Source organism: Pseudorca crassidens, chromosome 15, assembly GCF_039906515.1.
Source record: "Pseudorca crassidens isolate mPseCra1 chromosome 15, mPseCra1.hap1, whole genome shotgun sequence".
NCBI classification, from domain to species: Eukaryota; Metazoa; Chordata; class Mammalia; order Artiodactyla; family Delphinidae; genus Pseudorca; species Pseudorca crassidens.
In genome coordinates this window covers 83,762,429-83,787,630 of record NC_090310.1, presented here as the reverse complement: position 1 = coordinate 83,787,630, position 25,202 = coordinate 83,762,429, and the positions used below count along the sequence as shown (strand labels likewise).

Sequence of the window (25,202 nt, the reverse complement as noted above, 5' to 3'; positions counted from 1 at the left end):
ACGGAAAAGGGTCACCTTTAAAAAAACCATCTTTTTTGTACAAGATTACCCGAGGCGCGCGTTCCTCCCCGCTTCCCGTCTCTTTAGCCGTGGGTTTTCCACGCCATTCCCAGTGATGCTGGCTTTCCCTGTGCTCTCCTTTCTCCGGCAGAATAACATGCAGAGACACTTGAAAAAGTGTGGCTCCAGGCAAGAGAAGCCAACCACCTCGGAAAAAGGAAGACGAACAAAAATGAGGAAGCCGACCAACCCGAAAGAGACAGCCAAGGAAGACGGTACCTCGTGTTAAATGAATCAGGTTTTATTCTGACGGTGGTTTTCTGGTTGTACGTTTCCCTGGGTGCTGAGCGTTGCTGTGCAGGGGACGCATCCAGAAACCCTAAGTGTCCGACCCCAGCAGGCGCCTGTTCCCAGCAGCCATTGCTGCTGCTGCTGCCCCGACGGGCGGGTTGGTGAAGTGGGAGGATGCGCAGAGGAAGTGAGCCTGGGGACCCCGGTGGGTCCACACCCCCCGTCACGTGGGGTCCTGGCGGGACGTGAGAGCCAGGCGATGACGCTGCACGTGCCCCCGCTGTCCCTGGTCGTGCTGGTGGACCGTCCCTGTGCCTGGTGGAGCTATGGGCCTGTGTCCATCTCCTGGGGCTGCCGCAGCAAATGACCACATGCTGGGTGGCTTAGAACGGGAATTGATTTGCTCGTAGGTCTGGAGGCAGAAGCCCTAAATCAAGGCCATCAGCAGGGCTACGCTCCATCTGCACGCTCTGGGGCGGGGTGGGGGCGGGGCACCCTCCCTTGCCTCTTCCGGCCTCCGGTGGCCCAGGCGCCCCGGGCCTGTGGCTGCATCACCCCGTCTCTGCCTCTGTCCGCCCGTGGGCGCATCCCCTGTATCTGCGTCTCACCTTTTCTGTCTCATACAGACACGTGTCGTTGGCTTTAGGGCCTGCCTGGAAGATCCAGGATGATCTCATCCCGAGGGCCTTCATTACATGTTCAAAGACCCCTCTTCCAAATAAAGTCCCAGTCTCAGTTTGGGGGTTAGGGTGTGGACGTGTCTTTTGCGGGGCTGCCATTCAACCCACTCCAGGCGTCAGTCTTTTCCCTCCAGCCTCAGGGAGCAGATGTGAGTCCCCAGGTTAACACAGGGGTTGTCCGTGTGCTGTCGGCCCTGTGGAAGGTTCTGCTCCACGCGGGGGAGGCCCTAGCTCCTGTGCAGCTGTTCTGTTCCTTTCGTATGAGAATCTTAGACTTCGAGTGTGACTGGAAACCAAGGCAACCTTCAGCAAAAACAAATGGAAAATGTTTGCATGGCATCCTCATCCTTTAAATTCCCTAGATTTTGATTCCAGCCCCAATCCTGGACTTGTGAATGTTCCCACGGAGAGCTGGAAGCCTCTTCCTTCCTCCAAGGGTTGTCAGATAAAGTGGAGGACACGCCCAGTTAGATTTGAATTTCAGATAAACAATGAATAACTTTGTTGTCTGAGTATATCCCACACACTCTCTGGGATAAACTTATGCTAAGCAATGATTCAGTGTTTATCGGAAACTCACGTTTAACAGGGCGTCCTACAGTCCGTCCCTTTCCCCTCTGTGCAGCGTCCCTCATTTCAGTAACTGTCCACATGCCAAACTCCCTGGTTCTTCTTCCACGTCTCACCCACCTGGCAAAGCTCAAACTCTGGAGGCATCGCGGGAGCCAGGTCCTGGAGGGCGGGTTACCTGGCAGGACCTAGGGGTCCTCAGTCGGTGCCCAGCTGCCCAGCTCAGTTACAACCATCCAGAATCGCACCCACGGCCCATCTCTGGAGCACCTGTTTTATCTCCTGCAGGAGTTACCATGTCCCACCGAGAGCTCACACGTGGTCCCTTTTATCCTGAGTGCAGCCCCACACCCCAGGCCTTCGTGCCGTCCGCCAGTGGAGAACTGGATGGCAGAGGCCACAGCCCACCCCGGGCTCCCGTGGACACCCCGTGGCACCTCTCCCACCTGCTCACCCCTCCACGTTTCTCTTCTCTCTCCCCAGAGGCCAGCTCGTCCGGTTCAGCCAGATCCTTCTCGACAGCCTCAAATATACTTGTGTCTTGAGAAAAAATAAATACACCGGCAGGACTCCCAGCTCCACTCTGCTCCCTCTTGTTCCCACGGACTCCCCTCTCCCCTGCCCCCTCGGCCCCTCCATTGCTCAAGCCTGTGGGCTTCCAGCCTGGGCACCGGCCTCCGCAGTTGCGGGGCAGCACCTCACCCTCATTAATCCTGAGCTGACCTCTCCCCAACGTGCTTTCTGGACGTTGACATTGAAAGAACAGAAAAAAATTTTTTTAATGATGAAGAGTAGGTCCCCACGTGCGCCTTCTCCCCCATTTACTTACACTAGTCTTTGAAACAGGACCGTTCTGTCGACGAGCTCTGGGAAGGACCCTGGAGACACGGCTGGCGTTGACTGTTCGTGAGCCAGAAGGGCAGAAAGGGCAAAACTCTTGCAGTTTTAAAAATCGGGGATGAAAAGACTGGATATATTAAAACGTTTTGCGTATCGAAGAGGGTCAGCTGCGTATTCAAAGCAAAGTGTGAATTGAGACAAGTAACCTGACTTGTATTAGCCAGAAACAGGACTTGATTTGCACTTCAGGGTTTTTTTTGAACCTACATCCTCCAGGTCATCGTTTCATTTCTACTTTTGCTGTGTCAGTGGGTCAGCGTGTCCCCCACCAGGTCCTCGGTAGATTTCTGCAAGTTACTGTCAGACGGCACCTATTCCGCGACTCTTGTGTTCATCTTCGTACACAAGGCCTGAGTCTTATTCCTCTCCCCCCTCCCCCCTCCCAAATGCTTCAAGGAACCGTAAGCAAAACTATGTTGCAACAAGTTTGAAGTCACATGCGATAACAGCCTTCTTCTGCGCGGGGCCCTCTGTCTCTCATTCCCGGTGCCTCGTCAGTGACTTTCCACGGGTCTCCTCGGGGAGGAATTTGGAAAATGGGTAGGGGGTTGGATGTGGATGTGAGCCTCTGTTTTGAGACTCCCAAAGTTGGGCTGACTGTTTAGAAGCTGCTGGAAGGAGGGCAGGGATGGTCACGGATCTGAGTGTGGCTCATGGTGTGTACCTAGCAGGACGCTTGGCCCAGAGGTGACTCGGGGTATGTTGATTAGCTGATGGGACAGGTGTCCCGAGAGCAGCTGGCCTTTTTCATGTCATCAGTGTCATTCTGTGGGCACCGGGACAAGACTTGTGTAAGCCGTCCGGCCAGTAACTCACAGGATCTGCATTCACCTCAAGCCGCAGTTCTCAGCGGGGGGTGGTTTTGCCCCCCGGGGCACAGGTGCCTGTGTCTGGTGGCATTTCTGGCTGCCACAGCTGGGGGAGGGTGCTTCTGGCACCCCGCGGGTCAAGGCCAGGGAGGCTGCTAACCGCCTAACGGTGCGCAGGACAGGTTCCCACAGCAGGGAACCCTCCGGCCCTAAATGTCTGCAGAGCTGGGGTTGAGAAGCCCTGCCTTAAACAGTTGAGATCAGGGTATTTGTACTGTCCTATAAATGGAAGTATTGTTTTCTAAAATGCTGCGCTAAAAATTCAGCCATTGTTTTCAAAATACAATCGCAGCGTTTATCAATTCTGATTTCGTGGCTGCTTTATTTTAAATTTGCCAACGCTGTGCCTTTTCCCCAAGAAGCCGCTGCTGAGGAGGCCTCCCTGGTGAGCGGAGAGCAGTACCCGGGGGGGCTGGTTCCCATCGACTTCGGAGAAGCCATGGCTGGAGGCGAGGACCCGGATGAAGACATGACCCGTGAGGTGATCCTGGCCATGATGGAGAACTGATGGGGAGTCCAGGTTCGGCGTGACAACGTGTCGTTCTTAACGCGCGTTACGAGGGTTTAGCACTGTCTTTGAAACAATTAAATTCATGACAACGGATGGTCACAGTTTTTCCAGAGCTTGTGGTAGTGCCTAGAATTGTTTGCCTATTTTCAGTTGGGTATTTCAGAAACACTGCAGGTATTTGGTAAAGGGCCCCAATCCTGAATTGGAGGATGAAACCTCAGACCTATGAATTCATTCACTTGATACTGGCAGGGTGACCCCCAATGAATGAGCAGTGATTTTTGGATAATAGTCATTTCCATGATGACGTAGACTACTTAGTGCTTCACCAGACAGGCGAAGCTGGGGAGCTACAGGTTGGGTTGTACACACCCGTGCTATTTCTGATATTACGCGTTTTAAACATAAAAGACTAATTTTATGTCCTTTTTTATACAAATGAGTTATCCATAAAATTTAAAGCTACCATAATACTTTTAATTAGTTCTAAATTCAATGCAAAGGATCCTAATGGTATTTTTAAAACCTGAGTAGAAAAAGAGAAACCTCACATTAGACTGGAAAGGGATGAGCAATTGTTTTTACTGGGGCAGATCAGCAGGGCTCGCTTAATTTTCTTTGGCAGGTGTGAAGTCCCCCCATTACATTCCGTTATAGCTTATTAGTATATCAGTTTGTCACCCTTCTGTTTTGCTAAAACGCCTTTGTTTATATTTTTTAAATAATTGGCCGAGTGAGAAGAAACAGAAAAATCTGATAATGAAAATGTGTACTTGCAGAGAACTGGTACTTTTTTAGAGCACCTATAATGAGTATTTTTTGGCCACGCCAAAGAGGTTTTCCCACATTCGAGCAGCACATGAAATGCCTCTTTAGTACTTAGAATTAACTAGTATTTATCTTTATACTGAGTCGTATTTTTCTTCTTTTTTTAGCTCAGCAGCTGCTTTTGCTGGGAACTCCCCTCCACCCCATATTTTAAAATCACTGATAGGTCCTAAGTTCAAATTCTTTTTTTTTTCAGCTTTATTGCGATATAATTGACAAATAAAACTGTAACGTGTATCTTGTGATGATTTGATATACAATTTGATGTATGTATGCATTGTGAAAGAATTTCTCCCATCTAGTTGACTAAATTCAAATTCTTAAAATGCTGATCTGGTGTGAAAATACCCCAAGTTCAGAAGCCCCATGTCAGGTGAACATATGGAAGCAATTTCCCAGCAGGAAAGGCAGTATATTCATTTTATGACAGTGAATTAATTGAAATCACATAATAAGACTAACCCCATGGTCTGTTGTATGCTATAATTGGGCCTATTTGAACTTTTGCAGTAGTTTCTTATTCTTTGACTGTTGTTTAAAGAGGTTTTTGCAAAACTCAATAAAATAAAATGACTTAAAATTGCCTTTCTTTGTTATATGTGAATGGTGGTTCTAAAAACACGTCTTCTTTGCCTGGTGGGGATGTGGAGAAACTGGAACCCTTGTGCATTGTTGGTAGACATGTAAAATGGTGCAGATTCTATGGAAACACTATGGTGGTTCCTCAAAAAATTAAAAATAGAATCACCACGTGATTCAGCAGTATGGGGATAGACCCAAAAGAATTGAAAGCAGGGTCTTGAAGAGATATTTGTACACCCATGTTCATAGAAGCAATATTCACAATAACCAAAAGGTGGAAGTAACTCAGATGTCCATAGATAGATAAATGGAGAAACAAAATGTGGTCTCTGCATACAATGGAATATCATTAAAAAGGAAGGAAATTTTGACACCTGCTACAGCATGGATGAACCTTGAGGATATTCTGCTAAGTGAAATAAGCCAGCCCCAAAAAGACAAATACTGTATGATTCCACTTATGTGAGCTCCCTAGAGGAGTCAAGTTCATAGAGACAGAAAGCAGAATGGTGGCTGCCAGGGGCCGAGGGGTGGGGGAGGGGGAATTATTGTCTAATGAGGACAGAGTTTCAGTTTGGGAAGACGAAAAGGGTTCCAGAGATTGGTTGCAAAGTGAATGTACTTAACACTACTGAACTGTACGCTGAAAATGGTTAAGATGCTAAACGTCATGTCATGTATTTTACTAGCATGTAAGTTTTTTAATTTAAAAAGAACAGATAACATAAGAAACATGGTTTGAAAATGTAAGCCCAGTTGGTATGTAGACACCATCAAAAACTCCCCAGAAACAGTCTTTCATAGGTAATTTTCAGTGTTTTGCATGTATAACATCTGGATGAGCTGTTAGGTAGAATTAAGTTCAGATGCTCGGCCTTGACTCCGTTATATGCCCAGATTCCCACTGACGCCTGGATCAAAGGAGAAATTCCTGATACCTTTGACTTCTGTGACAGGAGCAATGACACCAGTCTCCACAAGAGGGCAGTGGTTTCTTTCTTTTCAAACATGGAGACGGACGCCAGACCTTGGAGACAGTTAACAAACCCAAGTCATAACAGTCTTGGCGATTCATTTGATCACTTTCGTACAACACAGAAAAGTGAGTAAAAAGCTGTGTCTTTAACAGGAGGGTTTCTGGCCCTTGAGGTTGCTCAGTGAGAAAAGGGCTTTTCCAGGACCTGGAAGAGAAGACACTCGTGGCCCCGGGGTCAGGATGCCCAGAGAGACACCGCCTTCGACATAGTTCTGCGAATCCAGCAGGAAATGATTCTAGAATGGACACTTCTTGCACAATTTAATGCCTCTTTTTGGGGGCAAGGGTGTTCAAATTACAACATGGTTTGACAACAGTTCTACTATATAAAGGATGCTTTTGAAACACACCTGAGGCATGACTGTTGCCTCTATTGTTTGAGATCAGTCACTGAAAGGGTTGGGACCACAAGGGGCGTTAAGTCCTGATGGCCCTCAAGCAGCTTACATTATGAAGTTCGACAGCCTTGTGAAAATGGCAGGAATTTCTTATTCTCCAGGTATTATTTCCAGTATAAAGTTACGCATTTGGCTAACCGTTGATAATCTTACTGAACAGCCCCTGGGGATGTATCCTGTGTGACGATCCGTCTTGAGTGGGCAGTGTTATTTATACTTAAACATGTTCAATGAACAGCCTTAAGACCTTTGGCTTATCAAACCGACTGTTTCTACATTTCCCCAATTTTTTTATTGCAGTTTATTTTTAATTGAGTATCAGATAAAACAGATGTTAAGGGGCAGCCTCGTTACGGCGCTACTTGAGTAGCTTCTGTCTCATTTCCAAGGCATGGCTGCCATGAGGAGCCTCATTTCCATAAATCATTGTCTTTTATAGTATGCACAGTTTAGGATGTCAAAAGACATACGTGCTGGTTTTTCTGAGCCGTTGCAGGTAAGTACTATACGGGATGCTCACCGTGCTTGTTGAGACAAAAAAAAAAATGCAGTAAAGGAAAAAATACCTCTTAACTGAGCCACCATGGCTGGGAGCCAGCCACGGGAGACCATATAGGAAGACTACAAATAGTGCTCATGGTGGAATATTCCTCAGAGAAGCAGCCAGACGACCGCCGGCACGTGATGTCATTTCCTGTTAATGAAGTGTGACAGTTGGTTGAAGAGTCCAAAGGTCGCCGATTAAAAGACTCACCCAGATAATTATTATACTTGTATCCCAAGACCTGAACTATAAGTGTCAGGAACGTAATAACAGAAAACAGCACGTCAGACGATGAATTACTTTAAATCAATCAGCATCAGTCAGTAACCTGACTGGAAAAGCTGTGTTTAACCTTTTCCGAGGTAGCCCTTTCACTTAATGGCCATTTGAAAACGTTAAATGAATTTCTGGAGAGAAGATCATCTAGTACTGCAAAGCATGAGAACCGCTTTACCCCCTACAAATGAGAGTAACATGCTTATGGCATTGAAATCGTCGGTGAATGCTGACAAAATAATTCTAAAAGGGATCCTAGGGGGCTTCCCTGGTGGCGTAGTGGTTGAGAGTCCGCCTGCCGATGCAGGGGACGCGGGTTCGTGCCCCGGTCCGGGAAGATCCCACATGGCGCGGAGCGGCTGGGCCCGTGAGCCATGGCCGCTGAGCCTGCGCGTCCGGAGCCTGTGCTCCGCAACGAGAGAGGCCACACAACAGTGAGAGGCCCGCATACCACACACAAAAAAAAAGGATCCTAGGATTTTTCAACAATATAAAAATATGTTGTCAGTTAAATCATTTATCTTAAGCAGAAAAAGAGTTTCACTACACAGGCACGCCCAAGGTTTGCTGCTGGTGTAGAAGGGTTTAAGTACAGCTGCCCCAGTTGAGTCAAAACTCAATTTTAAATGGACTATAGGAACAACTAGGCTTTTTCTGTCCTGGCCACAGAGTGTCATTAGCAAGCCTGATGCCAACTCCCTAAATAAAAAAGCTCATATTTGAAAGTAGGAGTCTTTCGAAGGAGCTAGAGGAAGTTGAAATTTTATTAATGGATGTGCCCAACTTAGCAGTGAAATCCCTGGAACATTTTCTGCTGGGACAAGCCCTGGAGACTGAAGCGTCACCCGGCATGACCGTCTCCCTAGAAGCGGCCGCAATTGTTGACCACTCTTTTTCAACTTTGTGCGCCTGGATTTTAGAATGTGATCCCAAAGCTGTGGCTATTCAGTACCGTATGCGGGAACCCATGTTACCTCTGATTCCTGAATTCCCTCGGAAGCCCCAGCACGAAATGGAAGTGATGTTTCAGGACGTGGGAAGAGCAGCGAGCCACAGAGGGAGCCTGGCACCCTTGCTGGAGGGGGTGGGGAGGGGTGTTTTCAGGGATGGATGGCGTGGCTGGAGCTGCAGGTGGGCAGTGCGGACAGCGGGACGGCCCCACCTGGACTGAAGCCTGTGTCTGCAGGCAGCACCCCAGTTCTCTGGGGGGCTTCTGCTCCAGTGGCAGCCTGTCTCTGCAGAGGGCCTGGGTCCTGCTCGGAGCAGCGTCGCCTGTCGCTTGGGCGTGTACTTCTCACTGCACTGGTCACCTGGTCCCCCACTGGCCTCGGCCAGCGTGAGGCCCCTCCTGAAGTGTGGCTCTGTGTCCCACCACACCACACACCTGACCGTCACCTGCTCCCGTCACGGGGGCGGGGGTGGAATCCCAGCTCCTCCAAGGCCCTTGACCATGGAGCTTCAGAAATCTCTCTGGGCATTGGGACTGTCCAGGGGCGTGTGAACTGGACACCCCAGTCCACGGAATTAGCAGCTCCAAGCGGCACCGGAGAATCAGGCAGTATTGTGGCAACGCCACCTCGGCATCGTCTGCCCTCCAGGCTGGGTTTCTTCCCTGTTTTCACCAATGTCTGGAAAAGTGAAGATGCTTTTAATACCAGGACCTAAGCACTTCGCTCTGGGTGGTTCTACCCCAAAGAGCAACTCAGCAGCTCTCAGGTGTCCTGTCAACTGGTTTTTGTCCCACAGGGAACGGAAGAAGACAGAGCCTCTGGAAGCGACATGTGAGCTGTGTTCTGGAATTTGCGGGGCCTCCTCCGTGGTTTGGCACCGAGATCACACGCTCAGGTGGCCTGGGACAGCTGTTTCACGGTGGCAGCGCGTGACCCATGGCAAGGGGAGGGAGATGGCAGGAAGATCCGGGACCTGCCAACGGTACGGCAGTTACTATCAGGCTGCCGGTAAATGTGTCACGTAGAGCACGAACGTTTGAAAATGCATTTGTCTGACTTTGCAAACTTTGCATGTGTCCTGTGTCAGGCTAAGAGTCCACTTTGGATAACACAGACCCGTTTCAGAATAAGAACAGCTGGATCTTCTTAAAAATTATCCTTACCATTTACTGCAACAGGTAGGATAATGTCAGGACGGATGGATGCATGTGTACGGGTAGATACTTGCTCACATTTTTAAAAATTTTGTTCTTAAAAAATTTCATGAAGAATCAGAAATCAGTCATGGGAATATGGGGCCTTTAAATGTTGGCCAAATAGAAATTCATTTACTAATCACAACTTTTTATCTAAGTGAATTGGATATTAGAATTCTTCTTAGTGCTATTTTCCAACAATACATTTTTTTACATAGTTTTAGTTTTTGAGGTATAAGTTACATAGAGTGAAATTCCCCCTTTTAAGTGTACAATTCTGAGTTTTGACAAACGAATGGCCATGTAACCACGGCCCCAAATCCCACTGTGCTCCCTTGTTGCTCCCCGGCTCCCAATCCATGGCAGCCACTGGTTTCTTTATGACCCTACAGTTGTCACTTCCAGAATGTCATGTAGATGCAATCATATGTTTCCAATCAAATACACTATATATTTCAGTCTGGCTTCTTTTTTTTTTTTTTTTTTTTTGAGGTACGCAGGCCTCTCACTGTTGTGGCCTCTCCCATTGCGGAGCACAGGCTCCGGACGCGCAGGCTCAGCGGCCATGGCTCACGGGCCCAGCCGCTCCGCGGCATGTGGGATCTTCCCGGACCGGGGCACGAACCCGCGTCCCCTGCATCGGCAGGCGGACTCTCAACCACTGCGCCACCAGGGAAGCCCGAGTCTGGCTTCTTCTATTCAATGTAATGACTTTGAGATTCAGCCTTGCTGTTTCCTGGATTATTTGTTCATTTCTTTCTACTGGGGGACAATATTCCACTGTATGGCTATTCTACAGTCCACCTGTCTGTTCGCCAGGTCAAGGACATTTGAGTTGTTCCCACTTTGGGCGGATTGTGAATAAAGCTCTTACAAACATTTGTGTACAGGTTTTGCGCAAATATATATTTTCATTTCTCTTGAGGGGAGATCTCTAGGTCATAAGACAGAAGTTGTTTAACTTGATAAGAAACTACCAAACCAGTTCCCAAAGTGGACACACCTGTATTCCCACCAGCCAGGTATGAGTGGTCAAGTTGCCCACATCCTCGCCTTCGCTTGGTATTGTCGGGGGTTGTCTTGTTTTGTTTTGAGCTGTCCTAGTAGGTGTGTAGTGACATCTCATTGTGGTTTTAGTTTGCATTTCACTGATATCTAGTCAGTTTGAAAGTCTTTCCATGAGCTTACTTGCCATCTGCATATATTCCCTGATGAAATATCTGGTCAAATCTTTTAACCATTTTTTAAATTGGGTTGAGAGTTATTTATAGATTCTGGACACAAGTTCTTTACCAGACATATATTTTGCAAGTATTTTCTCTCTGTTTTCTCTTTTCATTCTCTTAGTGGTGTTTCTCAAAGGGCAGATTTTTTAAAAAAATTTTTGGTGATGTCTAACTTATCCTTTTTTTGGTGGTGAATCATTTTTTTGTGTCCTAGCTAAGATATCTTTGCATAACGCAAGGTCACAAAGACTTTTTTCTAGGTTTACTTCTAGAAGTTTCGTAATTTTATGTTTTGCATGAAAGTCAAGGATCCATTTTGAGTCAAATTTTGTATATGATACAAGGCGTGGATCAAGGTTTCTTTTTCACATATGGATGACCCATTGTTCCAGCACCATTTGTGGAAAAAACCATCCTTTGTCCATTGAATTCCCTTTGCAGCTGCGTTGAAAGTAAATTGGCCACACGTGGGATCTATTTCTGGAATCCATTCTGTTCCACTGATCCAGGCTTTCATCAGTACCACACTGTCTTGATTACTGTGGCTTTATAGTAAGCATCGAAATGAGAAAATGTGAGTCCTCCAACATTGTACTTCTTTCCCAAAATTGTTTTGGTTATTCTAGATCTGTTGCCTCGCCATATACATTTACAAATCCATTTGTTGATTTGCACAAAAGAAGTACAAATTCGTACATGTTGTTGGACAAAAGTACATTTTGGAGGGGATGAATTTACAGATCTGTTTGGGAAGAATTTATCATTTTAACAATATCGAGTCTTCCAATCCATGAACACAATGTATCTCTCCACTTATTTAGGTTTTCGATTTTGTTCATCCTTGTTTTGTAGACTTCACTGTACAGACCTTGCACAGATGTTAGAACTTACCCTGAGTTTTTCATGAGGTTTTTCTTGTTTTGGTACTATTGTAAATGGTACTGTTGTTAGAATTTCAGTTTCCTAATGTTCATTGCTAGCGTAGAGAAATACAGTTGAGTTTTGTATATTGACCTTGTATCCTGCAACCTTACTAAACTCACTTGTTATTAGTTCTGCCAATTTGCTTGTAGATGCCTTGGTATTTTCTACATAGGCAATCATGCCGTCTGCAAATAGAGACAATTTTATTTTTTCCCCTCTCCAATCTATGTTTTCATTTTCTTGCCATATTGCTCTAGCTAGGGCCTCCAGTATGATTTTGAATAGGAGTAGTGAGGGTAGACATCTTTGCCTAGTTTCCAATTTACAGGGAACTCAATTTACACTGAGCCTTTTGCCATTAAGTAAGATGTTAGCTGTAGGTGTTTTGTAGATGCCCTTTACTGCACTGAGGACATTTCTTTCTATGACCAGTTTGCTGAGAATTAATCATGAATGAGTACTGAATTCTGCCAAATGCTTTTTCTACATTAATTAAGATGATGATATGCTTTTTAATGTATCTGCCAATATTATAGATTACACGGACTGATTTTCCAATGTTGAACAGCCTCGCATTCCAGGATGAACTTCACTTGGTCATGATGTATTCTCTTTTTTATATTTTGCTGGATTTGACTTGATAATATTTTGCCGAAGATTCTTTTATTTACGTCCACTAGCAATACTGGTCTGTCGTTTTCTTGTAATATCTTTGGTTTTAGGGTACTGCTAGCATCAAGAAATGAGTTGGGAAGTGTTCCCTCCTCTTCAGTTTTCTAGAAGAGTTTGTATAGAATTAGGATTATTTCTTCCTTGAATGGTAGTATTTACCAGTGAAGCCACCTTGTCTGTAGTTTGCTTTGTTAGAAAGTTTTAACTGTGGATTCCATGTCTTTAATAGCTATGGGATTATTCAGGTTAACTATTCCTTCTTGAGTGGGCTTTGGTAGTCCATGTCTTTCAGGCGTTTGTCCATTTCACCTAAGTTGTCAAATTTTAGGATGTAAAGTTGTTCATAACATTCCTATATTATCCTTCTCATGTCTGTAGAGTCTATAGCAATGTTCTCTCTTTCATTCTCAATACTGCTAATTTCTGTCTTCTCTGTTTTTGTCATGATCAGTCCAGCTAGAGGTTTTTCAGTTTTGTTGGTCTTGATTCAAGTAGCCAGCTTTTTGTTTCATTAATTTTCTCCCTCATTTTTCCTGATTTTAATTTCATTGATTCTGCTCTTATCTTTATAATTTCATCCCTTCAGGTTAAATTTGCCATTCTTTTTCTAGTTTCTTAAGGTAGAAGTTTGGATAATTCATTTGAGATGTTTCTTATTTTCTAACATACGCACTTGATGTTATAAAATTCCCTCCCAACACTGCTTTAGTTGCATTTTACAAATCTTGATATGTTATATTTTTATTTTTAGTTCAGAATATTTTCTACTTTCCCTTGAGATTTCCACTTTGACCCATGGGTTATTTAGAAGTGCATTTAGTTTTTAAATATTTGGGAATTTTCCGTATACCTTTTGGTTTGTGAACTCTAGATTTATTACATTACGGTCAGAGCATGAATTTTGTATGCTATCATTTCTCTTAAATTTGTTAGGGTTTGTTTGGTGGCCCAGAATATGGTCTATCTTGGTGACTGTTCCATGTGCACCTGAGAAAACTGTGTATCCTGTTGCTGAGTGGCGTGTTCTAAAATGTCACTTAGGTCACATCGTTGATAGTGCCATCCAGGTCTTTTATATCTTTACTGATTTTCTGTCTGTTTGTTCTTTCAATAACTTAGAGAAGAGTGTTGAGGTCTTCAACCATAATTGTGGGTTCGTCTATTTATCCTTTCAGTTTTTCTTCATATATTTTGGAAAGGCATACCTGCCTCAGCTTGGGACCTTGTGTTATTAAATGCCGTGCCCATCACTTGCTAAAACCATCTTGCACAGTTGCAAGTTGTTAAGAAATGAGTGCTCAGAACAAAAGCCTTGAACATTAGGACCTCTGGGAGGGGCAGAGTCTCCTTCATTGCTGGCGGCAGAGCATTTGGGCTCAGCTACCAGCAGGGCCTCTCGGTCTTCCAGGTGTCAGAGATGAATGTACGAGAAGGGCTGATTCCAAGGTGGGGCAGGGGATCTGAGCTCGGGACCCTACCCCACCACCAGGTGACCTTGGACCCTGATTTCCTCAAGTCAGTTGACACCCATAAATGGAATGTCCTTGCTAGATGCTGGGGAAACCAAAGGAGATCAACTGTGGTTCTTGCCCCGAGGATGCTACGATCTCTCCTTCCTGTTACTTGGGGTCCCTGAAGAGCAGACGGGGCCCTGCACGCATTATCAGGCCTCCTTTCAGCGCCATGCCCGTAAATGTTTAACCACAGTTTGGGGCGGGGGAGCCATATTTGCAGCGTTTGCCAATTTCCATGGTGTGAATACTCCCAGCCCTGGCGGGTTTCAAGCTACCAGCGTGACTCGCTGTGTGTGGAGCGGGGAGACACACAGGCACACGCTGTCCTACAGCATTTCCACTGTACAGAGACAATAGAGATAAATAACCCCAAGGTCATGGATAATAGCAAAGTGTCGTGAAATAATTAGGGAGAGGTAAGTGCCGAGTATTGATTACCTTTGGTTTTAATATAACTCATTTAATATAACTCATTTAATATAACTCATTTAACTCATTTAATATAACTCATTTAAGTTTATATAATTTAGTTTTAATAGTGGCCATGTTTGACAACTGCTATGAGAGACTCCTGAGAATTCAGCCATCAGCTTATGTGGATTCATAAGGGTGCTGCCTCATGTGCTTGCAGAGACCCAATCACGACTCAGAAGAACCTCAGACAAGCTTGGCCAACGGGAATGAATTCGTTGGTGTGACAGAGCTTCCAGAGTAGCTCTTAAGCAGAGGGTCTTGGGTTCTCCGTTTTTAACAATGTCTGCAGTAACCTCTCTGCTAGCTGTGAGACCTAGCCCTGAAGAACCAGGGCCATGCAGTGCTCTGATTGGCCAGCCTTGGCCACGCCCCTCCCTGGAACTGGGGGTGGAGTCAGCACCCAGTGGACCAGAGCAGGGAGCAGTAGTGTCCCTGGCACATCTGAGAGCATTAGGGCTGTGGTCCCCAACCTTTTTGGCCCCAGGGACCAGTTTCGTGGAAAACAGTTTTTCCACGAAAACAGGCGGTAACGCGAGCAACGGGGAGCGGCTGTAAATGCAGATGAAGCTTCGTTCGCCCGCCGCTCACCTCCTGCTGTGCGGCCCGTTTCCTAACAGGCCATGGACCGGTACCGGCCTGGGGGTTGGGGACCCCTGCATTAGGGAATGGGCAGTGGATGTCCAGTTGTCAGAAACAGTGAGGGACCATCACACAGAGCCTCAGAAACCTTCAGCTAACTGTAAATAGTAAACGTAAAGCTTTGCTTATATAAATATAAGGGACAGAGTTACTCATCTCCCCAGCCTCCAACTCCACACCCCAACCCACCCTACCCCCCAATTCCCATTGTTAGCAGCCTGCCCCATGCCCCTCTCTGGGCTATGCAGTCCCAGACACACATACACACGGGGGGTTGTTTTGTTTTTTGCAGAAGTAGACCCAGACACACATGTGATTCTGCAACTTGCTTTCTCTCACTGTGCGATAAATCTTGGGCGTCTCACCAGTCGGTAGACAGACCCCAGCATACGTTAGGGTGGGCTCTAGCTGGACTGGTGGGGGGAAGGGGAGCTTTTCATTCATTACTCCTACCAAGGGCGTGGAAGTGCAAAGACCTCTTGTGATTTCTAAATTTGGTCAGAGTGTATGAGGCTGTGCAGGGTGCCTGTGTGCTAAAAATACCAGCCCGGGCCTGGGGTGGAGGCTGCACATTCAGAGAAGGCAAAATGGGGACGCCCAGGGTGGCAGCACATCTGAGGTCCTTGGCAAAGCATCTTCAGCCTTCTCCAAAGAGCCTCGGCCTCTCTACTCTGAAACCCACGCCCCAGGCCACAGTGGTGCCTGTCTCCAGGTGACCAGGGTACGTATTCTAGAAGCTGTGCCCAACTGAGTCACCTCCCCGCCCCCCCGATGGTTATGTTAACCTGTCATTCAGTACCAACTCAGGATTGGGGCCATATCTGGGTACCGCTGCACAGATACTTACTTATTTCCAACTCACTTTTTAAAAATCAAATACATTTATTTTTAAATAAAACTTCACAACTACAATAAATGGAAAACCAAGATCGCTTGTCATAAATTGTTATGATATATAGATAACTAGATAATGTACATCACGATAGTACATAATATTGTTGTTGTTATTAACACTTTTGAGCATTTGCTCTGTGCTGGGCTCTGTTCTAATCTAAATATGAACTCATTTAATCCTTACAACAGCTCCCCGAGGGAGATGCAGGGTGACCCCCTTTCTACTGTCCCTCATCTTGCAGATGAGAAAAGGAGGTTCAGAGTAGCAGCACCTTAAAATAGACAGGTCACTACCAAAACCAAAGACAGGGACCACCTCGATCGTCCAGGTGCCTGTGGGCGGAGAACCTCAGCTGTGTTGGACTTTGAATTTGCTTCCAGCATTTGCTTCACTCATTCACTCATTCATCTCTTCAACAACTGTTTACTGAGCACCTACTGTGTGCCGCGTGCTGGGGATGGGGTGGGGGGATTCTGTCTCTGCCCTCCATGAGCTCTGTCTGGAAGTGGAGAGGGTGCATGTGGTGGGTGCTTCAGAGCCGCAGTGCGGGAGAGGGGAAAGGGCATTCACCAGCCTAGGCTTCAGGTGTGGGTCGGGGTGCTGGACCAAGCTTCTAAACTTTTCAAGAAGAATAGGGGCTGGGTGAAATAAGGGAAGAGGAGAGGGGAACATGGTGATTCAGGTGCATTCAAAAGATGAATTCAAGTCAGTTTCATGTCCTCACCAGAGACCCCTATTTCGAACAGACTGAAAGAAGGAAACCTCAGTTTCCTCATCTGTAAAATGGGAATAATGGTACCGGCCTCATAGAGTTACATCAGTGAGGATGAATGTGTCACACAGTTTGTAAAGCATTCTGGCGGTTCCTGCCACAGAGGAAATGCTCAAAATGTCACTAATAATAATGATGATAATTATTACTGTTTCTGGCAAGTGATGGTGTTTTCCATTTACCAAAGCAGTGTTGAAAAGTTCTTTTTAAGTTTGTTTGTCTTTTTGGTTTTTTTGCGGTACGCGGGCCTCTCACTGTCGTGGCCTCTCCCGTTGCGGAGCACAGGCTCCGGACGCGCAGGCTCAGCGGCCGTGGCTCACGGGCCCAGCCGCTCCGCGGCACGTGGGATCTTCCCCAACCGGGGCACGAACCCGCGTTCCCTGCATCGGCAGGCGGACTCTCAACCACTGCGCCAGCAGGGAAGCCCCTTTTTAAGTATTTGTGATTCAAATAAATGAGTTTAAAAGTGTCACACTTCACCTGAAACTAAGACAATATTATAAACCGACTATAATTCAAAAAAAAAAGAAGTAAAAAATAAAAGTGGCCATCTTGCAGCGAGTTTAAGTTAATATCCATATTACCACGTTTGTGTTCATTTGCATGCATCCTGAATTTTACAAGCACACAAAAAGTTAACCTGTAACTTCCACCTGTCCTTTTGTCTTCCTGAGGCTTTATTTAGAAAGAAGTGGAAACCCAACACCATTCTTTCAAACTAATAGCAATTCATTTACTTGATGGGGGATTTAAATTCCTTACCAAACGGCACCAGCAATCTAATAATGAACAATATTTCTAAGTAGCACAGTTCACAGCGTGGGGTGATCTGACTTAGATGGTGAAACATCTATCTTTATGACTAAAGTTTCTCTTCGCAAAGCCACATGGTTTTGCAAGGACATCTATTGGAGTAGCCAATAGAAGCTGAGTTTCTCTTCAGCTCTCCTGCCTCCAAACGTGCTCACCTGGTGTCTGTGAGGAAGGTGGTATTTGGGGGGAAATTAAAAATCTGGAAGTATTGTTTAATCAGATGACAGAAGAGTGAGCGTAGGCTCTGAGTAAGACCAGCCTGGCCTAGGATTCCAGCTCCCACCTCCCATTTGTAAGGGATTACAAACTAGTTACTGCCCCTGAGCTTCATCTCCTCGTCCAAGAGATAGGTTACTAAACCTCTCTGTGCCTCAGTTTCCCTATCTGTAGGACAGGCCACCGCTTGGACTCTTGAGATCGTGAAATGAGACAATACAGGGAAATGTGTTTGGCACAGACCTGGTGCTTCGCACCAAGCGAATATTTTCTGTTACTGTTATTATGTTAATAACGTCTATAGCCTGAGGACGATCCCACGTGGCTGCAGGGGGTTTGAGGGTGATGTGGGGTGATGCTAGACGGCACCTGCCCTTTAGAAGCAACTCTAGAATTTTGGAGAGAGCCGTGAATAGGCATCCGCAGCGCTGAGGGGGTGTGGAAATCTGAGGTCGAAGCCATCTCAGGTGGACTGTGAAAAGCAGAGAGTTCAACGGAAAGAGGATGGAGGTTGCTGGTTTTTAGAACTTTTATTCACAGGAAATGCAAGCCTGGGAGACAGTAGTGCCCCCCTCAACTTCCCTGCACCCACCCTCTACCCCCGGCCACCGTGCACACACGTGGCCCAAATGAAGCCCACAGCTGATGCAGGGTGCCCACCGAGCCCACAGCTGGAGTGTGAGCGCAGAGCTTTAAGCGTTGTCCCGTAACAGTAATAATAGTAATCAGAAGCCCATGGGCGATGGGCTAGTCCTAGTGCAAGGGGTGTACACTGATTATCCCACCTCATCTTCACAACCATCCCTTAGGGGAAATGCCATCATTATTCACCTTTTGAAAATGCAGAAAGCAAGGCTCAGAAGAAGTTAAGAAACATGTCCCAGGTCACACAGCTCAAAGATGGAGCCAGGATTGCAACCTGGGCAGTGAGACTCTGCGCGAGGCGCTAGGGGAGAATCCATTTGCTTGCCTCTTCCAGCGTCTGGAGGCTGCCCAAACCCCCTGGCTCATGGCCTCTTCCATCTTCAAAGCCAGGAAAGGCCGGTCTTGGTTTTCTCACTCTGACACTGACTCTCCTGCCTCTGTCTTCCACATTTAAATGACCTTGTGATGACATTGGCCCACCTGGATAATCTAGGACAATCTCCCTCTTTTAAAGTTAGCTGATTAGCAACATTAATTCCATCTGCAACTTTAATTTCCTGCCACATAAGGGGACGTCACAGGTTATAGGGATTAGGGCGGGGACATCTTTGGGGGGCCGTTTTTCTGCCTACCACGGCAACCCTGAGTAAATGACCCCACCTCTCGGAATCTCTTGCCTCTTCTCTAAAAAGAGCAATAATGTCTAACCCCCATGGATACTGCAGTGAAGAAAAGCGATAATAGACATGAAGCCAAGATCTCAAACTGGCCACATCCAACCAATGGACATGACTACTCACTCCACACACCCCCCACGTTTAATATGAATTAATTGCTCGTGGGGTTTTTTTGGTTTTTTTTTAATTTTTTTTTTATTTTTTTGTGTTACGCGGGCCTCTCACTGTTGTGGCCTCTCCCGTTGCGGAGCACAGGCTCCGGACGCGCAGGCTCAGCGGCCATGGCTCCCAGGCCTAGCCTCTCCACGGCATGTGGGATCTTCCCAGACCGGAGCACGAACCCGTGTCCCCTGCATCGGTAGGTGGACTCTCAACCACTGCACCACCAGGGAAGCCCAATTGCTGGTGTTTTAAAATGAGCTAATTTCCCACTAAAATTCAGAGTTCCTGTTTCTCTTGACTCATCAGAAGCCCTCGCCCACTGGGCCTGCTTCCCAGGACACTGGCCACCATCTGCATTGAGTTTCGCTGCCCCTTTAGGACGGGCCATGGTTCCCCAGTTCACCACAGTCCCCACCACTCCCTATCGCCTCTCAGTCCGCTTCCTACAATGGCCTGCCTGGCCCCTGGAGGGAGCCCAGTTTTGTGACATTTGCCCAAAAAACACCCAGTATGAAGAAGATGTTAGATAAACAATAGTTAACGTTATTCCCATTCACAAAGATCCGTTAACACGGGGATCCTCAAGTGTGGCCGTGCAGTAGAATCCCCTAGGGAATCCTAGTGTCCCAGCTGCATCTAGACCAGACCCTCTGGGGCAGGACCCAGCTTGGTATTGCTGAAGCTCTCCGGGGACGCCAGCCATGGCGAGGGCCGAGAACTAAGGCATTCTCAGATGCTCGCTGAGGGTCAGATCTCAGGCAACCTCAGAATCTGCTCAGCGACTCAGAGAAAAAAGATTGAGATCTGAAGTCAAGGGCTGTGGAGCAGACCCTTCCGGAAGCTTCCAGCACTCAGGCGATCCTTCGCAGTGGCTGGGGTGGGCTCCTCAGACCAGTGCCTGGCAAACTAGCCTCCGTTTCTTCTATTCTCACGCCCCCTGGAGCCCCTCCTGGCTGCTTTCTGAGTGATCAGGGTCCTCTCTGCTTTCCATTCCCGAGACGGGAGACCTCCGTGTTGCTCCTTTGCTGCCTGAGAGGGGTGCAGACATCTGAATGTCCTGGTAACTCAGATGCAGGATCAGAGTGTGTTTTCGTTACTCACGATGAGAAAGAAGCAAGCCATTCATTCAATGTGCCGATCGTGTCCACAAGTATTTACAGAGCACCTGGTGTGTGCAGAACACTACGTGCTGGGGAGAAAACAGACTGAGACCCTCTCCTTTGGCAGAGCTTACAGTCCAAGAAGTAAAGAAAGAAGTACGATGCCTGGTGGGCAGAGGGTGGTCTGTACTGTGGAGAAAGATACAGCAAGGATGGGGTAGGGAATGCTAGGGAGGGAAGGATGGATTTCATGTGTTTTTTTCAAAAGATGGCCCAAGAATTTGACATTTGAACAAAGAGGGAGTGAGTTGTGTGAGAGAGGGATGCCAGGCAGGGGGAACAGCATGTGCAAAGGCCCTGGGGTGGGAGTGGCAATACCCATGATGCCCTCATCACAACAGCACCCTGTGGTTGGTAGAATGACCACCCTGACTTTACAGACAAAGAGGCTCAAGAAGGCTGAATAGCTAGGCCAAGTTCAGCCAGTGGGATTCTAAGCCAGGATTCAAACTTGGGCTCTCCAGGTGTCATCTTGTCTCTGCTGAAGGCTAGGTTGGCACCTCCTGCAAGTTAATTAGCATCATCACTATAACCCTAACCCCCACCCGCCCCCGTCCCACAGCCTGTGGGGGAAGGAAGGGGGCGCAGAGAGTTCCAGCCGCTTGCTGGGCAGCAGAGGAGGCCGGAGGGCTTCCACTCGTGTTGCATCTCGTGTTCTCCGGAGTAAATCCTGATGTTTCTCCACGTGGAGGCATCCTTTGGAAAGAACAGCCTGGGCTGTCAGGTCCCCCCAGAAGGGGTCAGGGTGAAGAACAAGGTGGGGAGGGGAGGGAGGAGGAGAGGCAGAGGGGAAGCGGAGAGAGAGAGACACACACACACACACACACACACACACAGAGACAGAGAGACAGAGAGGAGAGAGGAAGCAGAGCTGGAGGGAAAGCCAGCAGCGGCTCGCTCCACCACCCCACGGGGTACGGGCTCCCCTCCTCCCCTTAATGGAGGGTCCCTAACTCAGCTCCTTGGAAGGACTCAGTGGCCGCAGCCTCCCCTTCCAGAGCAGGTGGCAGGAATGGTGCTGCCCTGGCCTGGGGAGGCTCATGGCTCCTTTGCATATGCAAAGAGACTCCGTGTCCAGAGGGGAGGCCAGGCCAGAGTCTGGCAGATGTTGGGGGGCTGGTTCAGGGATCTTCAGCCCCCACCCCCCCCCAGAGATCCCCACCCCCAAGCTCTTTGTCCTTACACTCAGCCTGGCCCCGACAAGGCTACTTGACCTTGAAGCCAGGCCTACCACAAAAAGTCACTCTACGTGCCTCCCAAGAACCTCACCTAAGGAGCGAAGAAAGGAGGGGGAGAAGGCGGAGGAAGGAAGGAAAGAAAAGAGAAGGAAGGCTGTGGGTGCAGGACTGCCCTGCAATTGCAGGAGAGCAAGGCAACGTCAAAACAGCCTGAACAGTGAGCGGGAGGGGTGCCAAGCTGAGGATGCCACCTGGGGGGGTGGGCTTGCCTACCCCAGCGCTGAGCCCAGCCCACCACCACATCATCTCCTGGATCCACGCAACCACCTGTGAGGCAGGTCGCCATGCCCATTTCACAGATGGGGAAACTGAGGCTCGCCAGTGGGAGAAAGAAGACGGAGAACCCAGGACATGGTCACCAATGCTGGGGACCCCCTCGGAAAACAGCCGCTGCCCATGTGTGCATCTTAGGACAGTGACAGCAGCCGATCGGGCAGCCACTTTGACCAGACCTGTTATTCATCCTGGTGCTTTGAGGCTCTGGTGGCGCCACAGGAAGGGAATATTTGCATATTCAAAGGCAGCTGAGCCTGGGGGGCGTTTTACAGTGCTCCCCTTTATAAAAATGCCCTTAAATTTGCTTTTAATATTTTTTAACAGAGAAAAAGAGAGACTTTGAGAGACTGAGTTAATTTGCAAGGAGAGGTGTTTAAACAGAAGGGAGAACTTTTCAGCTGGGAGGCGACAGGATTTCTAAAGGGACCTCACACCTGAGCTGCAAACCTCTGCGCAGCCAGAGTTCTCACGTGTAAAGTGAGAGGTTCAGCTGAACCCCCAATCCCACCCCCACAGGACCAAGTCACCCCAGGGCCACAATTCAAATGCCCCCTGGGTCAGGAAGGTGCAAAATGGGTGATTCGAGAAAGGCAGGAGCCGCATCTTCACGTGAACATTCCTCCCGATTCTCACATATTAGGAGCTAATTTGCAATGTTCAGAAACAATCGCATTGGCTGGAAAACGCCGTCTGCAGCTGGATTTGCCTGTGGGCCTGCGTCTCCCGTCCCGGCTGCTCTGGGTTCCTTCTTGGTTCTCCTCAGAGCAGCGTGTCCCCCCAAGGCTTTCCAGGACCCAGAATAGCTAGGACTGGGCTCCTCTACAGGACTCTGATAGCACAGGTCTGAGGAGCTCCAGGGCCAGGCCGGTGCTGGGCTTGGAATCCTTATCGGCCTTTATCATCCAGCTCTGAGCCGCTGTACTCGGGGTGCCTGGAAGCATTCGAGAAGCCCAGGAATGTTACCACCGGCGACATCTGCCGAGTCCAGGCAGCCCGTGGAAGGTAAAAATAGGACATCGGCCGGCAGGCTGCAGGGGAAGCCGCTTCCTCCATCTCTTCTGCCGGAGCCTCAGGGGCCCATTTCCCCAACATTTGCATGGCAGTTGTCTGGGTCCACAGTCAAAGTGCATATGCAAATCCAAGTTCTGTGCCCCACCTTAGCTCGTGATGGACGCAGCTCCCAGGACAGCCCTGACCCGAGATGCCCGGGGAGAGAGGGAGCAGATGTTCTTTCATCCCCCAAGTCCATACTAAGCACCTACCATGTGCAGCCAATGTGCTAGGGGCTGGGTGCTAGAGTGAGAGGCCAGCCCAGCCCCCTTGGGGCTTCCAGCCAAAGGGGAGACGGCCAGACAGATCAACCACGTGCTGATACGTGAACTGGGGATGGATGTGAAGGGCGAGGTGACGCCTAAGGCAGGATTGTGCGAGAACGTTCTTATTTATAAGAGCCCCAAACTAGAGATAATCCAAATGCCCATCAACAGGGAAGGGGCAAACAAAGGGTCGTGTATCTGATGGTGGCATATTCCCAGTCGCTGAGGACAGATGAGGCACCAGCCACAGGGCTGCATCTCCACGTGAGAAGGAGGTCAGACCAGGAGAACACGCTGTGTGCGTCCATGCTTAGATCATTCGAAGACAGGAAGAGTCTGTGATGTGTGGAGCTGCAAATAAGGACAGTGGGGTAACCCCAGGGTGGGACAGTGGGACCAGAGGGCCACGAGGAAGCTTCTGGGGTCACGTCCTCTTTCCAGATGTGATTGCTGGTTACCCTCGTGTGCTCCCTTTGTGAAGATCCGTACATCTGGTCGGTTAAGATTTGTCCACTTTTCTGTTTGTATATTTTACACCTCAATAAAAAGTTTACATAAAATAATAGAGGAGGGAAGTGGAGAGAGGGGGGTGGTCCAGGAAGTAGGGGTGCAGATAAAACACAGGACGCCCGGTTAAATTTGAATTTCGGATAAACAAGGCATCATTTTTTAGCAGAAGTAGGTCCTGAATATTGCTGGACCCACGAGGCGTGTTACTGGGAACCAGAGCCCCAAGAAGTGGGATCCCTCCGTCACCTCTCATGGCCTCGGGCGGAGGTTTGTAAATAGCACATCTGCTCCCCAGATGGGCCGCATCGGGCTGCTGCCCAGCATGAACCCCAGGGCTCTGGGGGCCCCCCAGGGCAGCTCAACTCTGCACCAAGACCTGGAACTTGGGGTCAGGAAGTGGGAAGCACAAGCAACCCCCCACAAGGACCTCCCTGTGTCCAAATGAAAATACAAAACGGGAATGACGTCAGAGCTGGACTCTTCGGAGTCTAACGGGTAACGGCCACGATGCAGCTCCTGAGTGTTCAGCAAACATTATGAGCGTCTGGTTTGATCCGCGGCAGCCCTGATCGAAGGCTGACTGTGATTCCAGCACTTAACCCAGAGGAGGTGCTTTGTAAAAAGTCAGTTGCCTGGACGAGCTCTCCCGTTGCTACAGCAACCCTCCTGGGGGGCTGTCATGGCCCCCCACCTACCACTTGGGTGGTGGCTTTGAAACACTCCCCTTCTTAAGCCTCAGTTTCTTTCTCTGCAAAACAGAGAGAACGATAGTCACTGGCTCCCTAGGCAGGGTTTCTCAGCCTTGGCACCACGGCCGTTTGGGCTGCATCATTCTGTGCTGTGGGGCTGTCCTGTGCTGGGGGGGCCTTGCAGCATCCCTGGCCTCTACTCACGGGATGCCGGTAGCAGCCCCTCCCGGCAGTGACAAGCAAAATGTCTCCAGACATCACCAAGTGTCTTCTGGGGGACAAAGTCACTGGCTGAAAAAGCCTCTGGGTTATTATGGAGACTAATGAGATGATGCCTGCAAAGGACTCAGCAGAACCCCCAGCACTTGACGCTCACTGTCGAATTGAAGTGCCAGGACGAGGATTTGAACTCTGGTGTGTCTGACCGCAAAGCCTGACTGTGCCCAGGGCTGCCCCGGGAGGCTCGCTGGGTGCGGATCTGAGGCAGCATGTCTGGGGTGGGCCCGAGATGCGGCCCTTGTATGAAGTGCACGAACCCTTGCGCTCGAGGGCCTCCGGGGCTGCCCGTGGCCTTGAGGTGCTTATGGTCCAGAGCAGAGAAAAAAACGACACACACCACAGGATCTGCTGTACTACGTTCTTTCACCTTCTCCGCATGCTGGAAAGTTTACATAATAAAAATTAGGTGGCTGTCAGAGGCAGCACATACGTGAAGTCTTCAGTTTGAAAATTCAAATTGGTAAACTCCGGTCC

General features: G+C 48.4%; 1 protein-coding gene across 2 annotated transcripts in view; it reads left to right on the top strand.

The window, feature by feature from the left end:
* The window catches only part of CTCFL (CCCTC-binding factor like), a 28,212-nt gene extending 23,028 nt beyond the window's left edge, over positions 1–5,184 (top strand). For both annotated transcript variants that reach the window (XM_067708589.1, XM_067708588.1), the window contains 2 exons: positions 152–275; positions 3,670–5,184. In XM_067708589.1, coding sequence (XP_067564690.1) covers positions 152–275; positions 3,670–3,818 — 273 coding nt within the window. In that variant the 3' untranslated portion in view covers positions 3,819–5,184. The remainder of the gene's footprint in view (positions 1–151; positions 276–3,669) is intronic.
* The last annotated feature ends 20,018 nt before the right edge of the window (positions 5,185–25,202 follow it).